Here is a 10,644-nt window from a genome sequence, read left to right on the forward strand (position 1 = left end):
GTGGGTAAAGTCACAGCTCGCTACACATTTATACAACCACAGAACAAGATAAAATAGACACTCGATCAGCTGGTCAGGTTTATGTATCCCTGGGGCATTGTATTGTATCCGTAATCTGATAAGATGATGGTAACGTGTATTCCTATTTGTTACGATATTATAAAAAACGGAAAGAATCCATTGACCACGGACGACGACTGTTTTAATTTATTAAAAGTTTTTTATGCACGCATTGTCAGTATTGTTACTATGAAATATGAATCAAATATTATAATATTGTTATTTGACATTTTTCAAATAATTTATAATATTGATATGAAATATTTAATTTATAACGTATACCACGTCCCACGGAGACCGTCTTCAAGGCCACAGTCACCCGATTTAGCCATAACAAACCATAATATGGGACGACAGATTAACACTGGCAGCGCTGTCGACGCTTATCGTACTGATGGTTAGGGAGTCGGGAGATTGTATTTTCCCGACATTTCGCATACATTTTCCTTTAAGTGAAGTGTATTTGAATGTATTTGATAATATTTGTAGAAATTGTACTTACCAACGTATTCAGTTAGCTATAAAAGCGTATAAAGTTTCGATAACAAAATTAATTTATTATAAAAAGTAAAATAACCAATATAAAACTATATCTATTCATCCAGAATCGAAAGGTATAAATGATTATTTCCACCAGAGCGCATTTTGTTAATCTGCTTCCCCAATTAATATCTATGTAACACACAGTCAAGGTTTTTAGATTATAATAATAATAAAAAAAAAACTTTGTCTGCCTGATATAACCATTATCATTTGTTATCATGTAGGTATAACCGACTCCCATGACAAATTCATGCCGACTCCGTTACTCGGAGCGGAGCATGATATAAATAACATGGTATGATCGCAAAAGTCCAGATTTGGTCCAAGTTCGCGCAATACGTCGCTTACCCGTATTATCATATTGTCATTAAATTATTATTACTATACACTATGCTACGTCACGTGCTTACCGAAGGATCTGACCGTCAAAAAGTTACGATCATACCTATTGTTTTTATATCATGGAGTGGAATAGCGTGCGGACACTGGTGACACTGATCGGCGGACTCTGCAACACACACACACACACACACACACACACACACACACACACACACGCACACACACACCTTTTATATTTTTACTCTCGTTTTTACTTATTGTAAATCGTTATTTAATTAATAAGTTGTCTTTATAATAAAATAATTTAATGGTATAAAGATTGTAATATTTATATTATACTATATTTCACAACCCGTACAAATATGATAAATAATATAATCATAATGACGTTCATACCACAGTATTTACAAAATCACTTATCAATTAATCGGCCGACGGGGAGTGGATCTGTAACGGGTAACTGGTAAAATAACATATAAACACAGATAATACACAGCGTCCCCGAACATCTTATCACTTTCAAATTTCCAATCGCCAACCGCTAACCTGAATAGTTGTTCTTACCATCTATAATTATTAATTCTACAGAGTTATTCTGTTATTCTTTGATTGTATAGTCGCTATTCTCGATATTTGCGAATACTCAATACGTCATGTTGGTCATGCGCACGTTCTCGCCGCGTTTAATCGTTCCGGTTACTTTGAATATTAAATAATAATATACTAATATATTATGACTATAAATTACGTTTATTCAGTTTATTCATTTATTGTTTGTTCGACTGTGAATCCAGTTTCGAGTATCGACATTTCAAGTAAGATTTTTTTTCATCTTAACATCGAATGATACCTTCTTATGATAATTAACTTCACATTTACATTTATATATCTTGGTTTGTCATTTATATAGTTGTAAAACTATTACAGTATTAGTAGTTATAGGTGTCCAAAGAGCCTACATCAATTGTCAAGTAAATCATTTCCATAATTTGATTAGTTTCATGACTTACCTAAAAAAAAACTAATTTTGGCAACTGGTACGCCAAGTGACATCAATCCATTTGTAACTATCACCCATGATATAAACAACATGGTATGATCGCAAAAGTCCAGATTTGGCTCAAGTCTACGCAATATGTCACTTGCTTACCCATATAACATTAAATTATTATTACTATACCCCACACTACGTATGTCAAGTGTCTACAGAAGAATCTGACCGTCAAAAAGCTCCGATCATACCTACCATGGGGCCTTATAACATGCTATCAATCAACTCGTCAATGCTCAAAGAGTGGTGGTCATCGGGTTATCCTATACGGTCAAGTTATATCGCCCAAATAATCTATAATTTATATTGGTTCTCAAACATAATTTTAAATTTAAATGTATTATTCATAATCAAATTTATTATTTTACATAGTTACACATTAGCTACCTACTTGTATTACAGTGGGGTAATATGTACTAAGTATTGTTCATTAGTTATTTATTTATTTTGAGAGCCGATCCACTGGTAATCTCAATCCATTGCTATTAACCAAGACCTAGTATTTGTTCAATAACTGCCACTGTTCCTTGAGAAAAATATATTATGTCTTCTTTTAAATAAGGATCCTTGAATCTTTGTATTTGAATGATTAGAAAAATGTTATTTTATGAAAACATAAATAAATAATTTATTGAATCTTGTAAAAATAAATTTTTTAAAGATTGTGAGTTAAATATAATTAAATTACACTCATACCTATATATAAACATTAAGCAATTATTAGATTATTAGGTACCTATTGGTTACTCATCTGTATACAAATAGGCAATCAAAGATTTATAAAAATAGTAAACTTGTTATTTGATAAATAAGAATGTTAACTTAGGTAGTTACCTAAAATTTTATAGTTGACTTATAATAAATAAAATCTTCACTAACATTTAATATGCCTTATGAAATTATGACTGATATTAATTAGAATACAATGTAGATTGAATGCAAACTAAAATCTAATTTAACTTTACTCAGGTATCTAATTAAATGGATTCAATAAAAAGAACATAATTTTGTTGGACTTACAGAATAATAAATATAATAATATTTAAATATCAGTTTGTATGAATCATCCTATTATGAAACTTAATGGTAAGAATATTAGGTATCTGTGTTTGTATGTGGGCTTTTTACAATAGTTACACAGATAATGTTCTTACCTTAAAGTTTCATAATAGGTTTATCACTCATTTTTAACTAAAGAAGCTAAACATGATCTGCTGAGCATATATTTACGGTTAGGTTAGGTAAGTTTTTTAATTTGGGGTAACAAAAATAATAGGAATAAATTGTCAGGGTTTTGTCTTCATGTAACCTATTATGTAAATAAGAAATCAATTGATTTTGATAAAGATGTTTTATTTTTTTACTGATGGTAGGTGAGTGATCATTTTCAGTTACATGTGACTCCATGTCATTAAAACATCTTGAATAATAATTCTCACTTGGTGTGATAAGTTTATTTTCAAAGTATTTTTTTTATTTATTTTTTAAAATATATATTTGGGTGCTTGGAGGAGAAACTACTTGGTAACTAATTCAATTAAATTCCGGTCAACCATAGGTATTTCTTCTTCCCTATAGTGATCCCTACTAATAAATAACAGACATAATGACAATTTTTCAGAATTTAAAATCCAATTATAACTATAATATTATAAAATATTATTTCTCGTTAATAAAGTTAATGGTAATTGGAGTTATAAATATCAATATATCACCATGTAGTAAAGATAATACTAAATTAGAATATTTGTATTTAATGGCACAATACAATTATTTTAATACTAAATAAGGAGAAAATAAATCAACTGTTATGCCATGTATTGAATCTGTCTTAACAAATCTATGTACACAGCAAATTTTTGTTCAACTGTTGCAATTTTGTGGCGATAGCTACAATATTAATATTTATCTTTAAATAATTTTTAAATTGATGTACATATTTGTATCTCTATTTAAATACAAATAAAAAAAATATTATTTTACCAGATTGAGCTGGACTATAAATTATTATATTACTTCAATCCATTGCTGACTTCTGTTGAACAATAATATTCCTCTATTTTAGCTTCGAAAACAATAGTTAATCTTAGATGATTAACAGCGCCCCAGGGCCTCCAAGGTGTATATTCAGCAGGCGAATTCGGCGAGTATCCATTTTTAGGAGTACAATTCGCACACAGATTTGGAAAGGTAACATTTAAATCTGATACATTTTTTTGGTTCTGAAATATGTAATTCGGGTTTACTTTATTGAATGAACAACATAAATCTTTGTCTGTTAATAAAGGGTTAAATAGTTCTAAACAAATTCACAGTTTGATTTTTAGTTATCTTCGAATAAAATCACCTATTACAAAAATTATAGGGGATAATATTTTTGAGTGTTTGAAATATCGGTTTTTTTATTTTATTATTATCTGTCATTACAAATAAAAAAGGTTGGAAAGTGGGTGTCGCTTTGCTGTAGAGTAGGTTACAAGTGGGTCACTGTAATTGATGGAGTTAAATTGTATTTCAATGATATAATAAAGTCAGTCGGTCTATGATATTACTCTAAGCATATTTGATAATATTATTGTGAATAAAGTAACTTAATTTACATATTTACATGGAACCGGGTTTTAAATCTTCAATCCTTATCTATAAATTTGAACATTTTGTATATTTTTAACTACAAAATAATTTTATATTTGATAAATTGGTGTTAATCACATTTTATTGATTTTTACGTATCCGAAAGAAAGACAGTCAAAATATTTTAAAAGTTTTATGGTGTATCAAAAATGCTAATATAAACATTCAGTTATAGTTTCATATAACTACAGTAATTTGTTTCTGAGTGTTACACCAAAACCAAAATCGATTTTGTCTAAAACCGAATGTGTGTAAAAGTTCCCGTTTTTCCTTATTTTTTTTTTTTTATGTTTTTCCCGGCGCTTTTGAAAACTACTGGGAATTTTAAGTTTGATCTCCCCACTGTTTTTTCCCATCAAACAAGATACTGAACTTGAAAATCGAAGCATTATTTCCACTATTCATTGTGTACACGACACAAGAAAAATAAAAATCACACATCATTGTAAAATCAGTACATTTTGTAAATTTAAATGATGTTTAAATTGTTTTGAGACAATAATTAAACAAACTGATATGTCATACCCTCAAAAAAACATTCTTGAGGAAGCTACAACGTTGTCTTAGTATTAAAAATGCATAACATACCAAATTCTACGTTACCAGAAAATTTGCTGTTTTATGCATTTTTAATACATTTGTTTATAACTTATAAATAATCTATTTAACTCTAATCTAATTTATGTGAGAGTATTATCTAGTGAACATCATAGGTTTTTTGATTTATTATCAAAGTTCATATAAAGATGTCTATTTAGTGTATACTTATAAGATTAAGTCTTATAGAGTACTTGAGTAAAAGTATTCAAATACTTTTTAAGTACTCAAATATATATTATCTAAAAACTTTTGAAAAAAGTACTTGGACAAAGTATTTAAAATAATTTCTCAAAATATATGTATTTAATATCAAATATTAATTTTTGATAATTTATTCTTTATAGCTTATATATTTTCTAATTTCATTTTAATCACTTACAAAAAAGAAAAAATGGAAAATAAATAAAACAATTTTATTGTTTGTAAATTATTCTCATCTTCTATTTTATAAAAAAAAATTAAGTTTTTGAAAGATCTATATACTTTTTTAAAGTATTTTTATTTCTACTCAAATGCGTATTTACATACTTTTTCAAAATATGTATCTGTATCCATACTTCAAAAAAATATATCTTTCAGAGACTGGTCTTTAGTGTACATGTCTTAAAAATTGTCTCTAAAAACTGTAAAAGTACTTCAAATACCAAATACCATATACAACAGCATGACATACTTTTAGCCTCTATTCATGTTGAGGTTATTTTATAATTTAGATATATCCTATAGTTTCTTGTTATTTTTAAATGTCAAACATTATAATGATATGTGATTTTCTTAATGTATAGATTACATTTAATGTCATATTCATAGGCATGACCTGCAAAATTTGATCCAATGTAGGTACATTATAAATTGCTGTGCATAATATAAACATTTTTATCTAAGTTTCTGATTTTGTATAAAGTTTTTTATTTTCATCACATAAAAATAAAAATTTATTAAAAGTATTATTAGTATTAAAATTATGTTATAAAATTACTAAATACAATTTCATATAATTTACCTAGTTACTTATTTATCTGATAAAAGAAATATTGTTTTTTATTCTAATACAAAAAGTAAAACTGATTTGAATATTATCAGATGATAAAGCTTATTTCAAAATTTGGGGGTCATATTCTCAAACCATTATATGATTTTTTTTTTGTAACCCCTCCCCTGGATATGTCACTGTTGTGCATGACCTGCGGATGAGGTCTGGACACTCCTATGGTCATATTTAATGTATATAAAAAAATATTAGATACATCCCTAATATATCTTTTAATGTTTTATTATCCATCCATGTTATAGGTAAACATGAATGGGTCAAAAAATATCAAAAATGTAGATAATAAAGGTGTATCAAAAATTTACAAGTAAGAAAAAACAATGCATTACAAAGCTTAAATATAGATTTTTTTACCTTCTATATGGTTAAGAACTTAAGTAATGTTACATACTAAATATATTTTTACATTTGTATTTGATTAATGGATAATGGATTATCATGCATAATTAATTTTGGATTAATATGGACTGTGGTGTTTATTGTTAATTGATTTATTTTGTAGAATATTTGAAGAAATATATTTGAAAGCACCTACTTTTTTAAAGGATCTGTCAAACAATTCTGTATGTATTGATAATACAGATTCCATACGAGAGCAAATTGATTTTAAGAAAAGTATATGTATATATATATATTATGTTTTTAATTTATATAACCAATAATAATTTTATTTTAAGTTGATACAAAATTTAAAAATGGAGAATATTGCCACATTACTGATGCAATAAAAGATATAAGGACAGTATTCTTAAACTGCTATTCATTTTATGGCGCTAGAAGTAATCATACTAAACAATCATTAGAACTGGAAGAACTATTAGAAGAAAAAATTAGCTACCTTGATGAGTAATAATCATTCATTTATTTTTAATTGTATTTCTATAAACAAATAATTCCCTTTTAGAAATTTTAAATTACTGGCTGATGTTAATCTTACATTAAATTTGCTAAACATGAAAGGAAAACCTAGTTCAAAATTGAGATATCCAAAAGGTATATTGTTAACTTATTTTAATTATTAATAATATTGCACATTACCATTATAATTAATAAATATAATTAATGAAATGTTATATTTAGATTGTTATGATTCAGTATTATTACGAAGTGTTTCACATTGTCGCCCTGAACGATTAAAAAAGTATCATAAAACATTATCTACTACTCTTACCACAGATAAAGATAATGCACATATTTTAGAAAAAATATCAAGTTGGGAAAATAATGTTAATTTTAATTATGTATTTCATCAATATATAAGTTCAATGTGGGAGGTTAATATACAATTCTTAAGTTAAGTTAGACATGTTTTTATATTAAGTCTGAATTGATTTTCTTTATGTTTCAGCTACCAGAAATAGGTAATTTTCTGGCTATTATATTTAAAAAACTTGATCTTGATATTATTAACCAAGGTGAAATTGAAAGAATGTTTTTAATGCCTAAAGAATCTACAACTATGGATAAAGTTATGAGTACTCTTTTGGGTTCATTCAAAACAACCAAGAGTAAGCAATTAATGCCATATAAGGTTTGGTCTAAAAAACTTTCAAAGAAAGTATCAGATTGGTGTAGAGTATACCATGCAAATAACCAAAATAAAGTCATTGTTAGTAATGTTTTTACTTTTAATCAAATTTATGTTTAATATTTATGTGGAATAAATAATGAAAATAATTTTTTGTTTCAGGCACTGGATTTACTGGGTATCCATCCAGATTTTTGGACTGTTGTTAATGAAAAAAATCCTTTAATTGAAAAAAACTACAGTGAACTCTCGTATTTTATAAAAGTTTGGCTTGTAAAAGGACTTTGTGATTATATTACTGTGAGTTTAATAACTTTTATATACATGTATTAATAATATCTAAAGTGTTAAAATGATTGTTAGTTACCTATATTATATATTTATTCATGTTATATATATATTTGTTTTAGATTAAATTTAAAACTATCAATGATATTGTAACCAATTGTAATGCAAGACAATGTACAATATGGAAGAACGATTTGGAAACTGAGGAATATTTCTTTTTTGATTCAATGCCAGATTTAAGGATATATTATTATAACATTCCATATGATGAAGTAATTATTTTTAAATTATAATTTATATAATTTGTATGTCATTACTATTATTATTTTTTTTTTTTTAAGCCATGTCTTGAATTTCTCGAATCAGTAAAAACTGATAATGAAGTAGTAAAATTTGAAGATAAACTAACTATGAGTGGTATGTAAATTTCTCCAAAAACCTTTTTATTAATAATTTATATTTTATACGACTTATACTATATTTTTAAAGGTTTTTCTGAGGATTTTCATATGATACAAAAAAGAAAACATTTTAAGCTTATTGCTGATTCGGTAGAAAGTCTTCGGGATTTTGTTTATGAATTGAACACAGACGGAAAATCAGTTCCTGAAAATTTAATAAGCTCTCTAGAGAATTTTATTGTTAATATTGAACCGGAAGAATATAATTACATTGCCATGAACAATGATTCTAAAATACAATTATTTAAGGACTGGTTATCATATATGGATAAAGATAATATATCAGTTTCGGAAGAAAAAGATTCTAAGTCAATAGCTAAAAGTAATATATATTTTTAGATTTTGAGCGAAGCAATGGATGTATTGATTTTATATTTTTTTTCCGTGCCTATCATAACCTTTTGGAGCAGTAAAAATGTATAGATGTTCAATTTTAATATATTTTTTTTAGAACAATAGTGAACTTGGTTGGTGCATAGAGGGAGAGGGGGTTGGTCCAAAGTAAAAAATCCCAACATTGTATAGTTTTCAAAATATTTCGACCCTTTCTGAGCTATTTATTGAGACTTGAAATATATGATTAGTTTTAGGTTTTATATATATGTTGATGAAAAAATTATAGATGGTCAAATAGCTTGAAAATTTAATAAAATGTTCTTCATACTGGAATTTCAAAAAAAAATTGTAAATCTACAATCATTTTTATAAGTTCAAATTTTTTTAAAAAAATAGCATATAAAAAAATTATTTGGCAAACTTGGTTACCAAAAAGTCCGTCTTAGTTAATAATTTTTCATATTACACAATGATTTATCATTGAATTCAAATTTAACACATCCATTACACTGACCTATTCAATGACAAGGTGCACTCAACCCATACTGTATAACAGAGCTATAACATAAACCACTCTGCTGTTAATTAAAATTCTAAAATATCTTTATAAACATAAAAATCTTGTGTCACATGTTTAAATCTATATATCAAAACTATATATTTTGCCTTAAGTAAAAATATGTTTATAGAAAATTGTTTACTGAAAATATATTATGTAAAATATACAACACCTATTGTAAAAACAAACATAAATACAAACTTCAATAATTAATTTCTCCAAAACTAGATTATTTATGGCTTTAAATAATTTATAGCATTTAATTGTTTTTTATTAGTTATTAAATACTTGTTAATAAGTTGATGGACTTAATTTTTATTTAAATTTACCATTAGGCATTATTAATATAATAGGTAAAAATTTGCTTGTTTGGATACAGTATGAACTATTTATGAAAATCTTCATAACATTGTCAATCCTTATAAAAATTGATAATTTTATAAATTTTTTATATAAAAAAAGAAATCAAGCCTTTCTCAACTGATATAACAACTTATGATGAACCTTGTATTAAATTTTCATGCATTTTGACCCAACAACATTTTTATTGTCATTTAAAAAAAATAATCTTTAAAAAAAATTGAAAATTGAAAGTGTTTATAAATAGCTCAAAACTAGTCAAAATATGTTGAAAATGTATGATACATGGAAAATTATAGAATACATCTGATGAAAATTTCAAGTACCTTCCAAAATAAAAAAAATATTATATTAATTAAATATTCTATATCTTAAATTCAAACCCTCATAAAAAATTTATTTGACTTTACGGTAAACTTTTTTTTTTTATCAAATGTAAAAAAACTTACATAGAATCTTGTATTTAAATTTTAAATCTTAGATATACATAGAAATATTTTTATATAAATAAATAAAAATAATAATATTTACTGTACTTATTCAAGCTAATATTATATTTTTTACATTTCAGCTAAAAATGAAGAATTAATTATTGCTGAGAAACGTCAAAGAAAATTAATTGTTCACCAAAATGTTGATACAAATGATTCTGATGAATATGTTAGTGAAAATGATAAATCCTTATCTGATTTTACTGATTCCGAAGATGAATGGGGTGCTATAAATCAGCCTAAATTTAAAGTCAAACAACCACAGCAGACACCTTCTAAACTTTTTTCTTGAACTAGAAAAGCGAGTAACAGGAGTAAATAAAAAGCTAAAAGTCGATAC

The 10,644-nt window shown here is 26.1% G+C and overlaps 1 protein-coding gene across 1 annotated transcript; it reads left to right on the top strand.

The window, feature by feature from the left end:
• Positions 1 to 1,554: 1,554 nt before the first annotated feature.
• Positions 1,555 to 10,596, top strand: LOC100574248 (uncharacterized protein KIAA2026-like). Its single transcript, XM_029486192.1, has 12 exons — positions 1,555 to 1,760; positions 6,524 to 6,588; positions 6,784 to 6,896; positions 6,959 to 7,127; positions 7,186 to 7,274; positions 7,362 to 7,555; positions 7,630 to 7,890; positions 7,972 to 8,109; positions 8,220 to 8,369; positions 8,439 to 8,514; positions 8,587 to 8,880; positions 10,385 to 10,596. The coding sequence occupies exons 2-12, from the start codon at positions 6,530 to 6,532 to the stop codon at positions 10,594 to 10,596; spliced, it is 1,755 nt and encodes a 584-aa protein (XP_029342052.1). The 5' UTR covers positions 1,555 to 1,760; positions 6,524 to 6,529.
• The last annotated feature ends 48 nt before the right edge of the window (positions 10,597 to 10,644 follow it).

The sequence above is a fragment of the Acyrthosiphon pisum genome, chromosome A1 (assembly GCF_005508785.2).
Source record: "Acyrthosiphon pisum isolate AL4f chromosome A1, pea_aphid_22Mar2018_4r6ur, whole genome shotgun sequence".
NCBI classification, from domain to species: Eukaryota; Metazoa; Arthropoda; class Insecta; order Hemiptera; family Aphididae; genus Acyrthosiphon; species Acyrthosiphon pisum.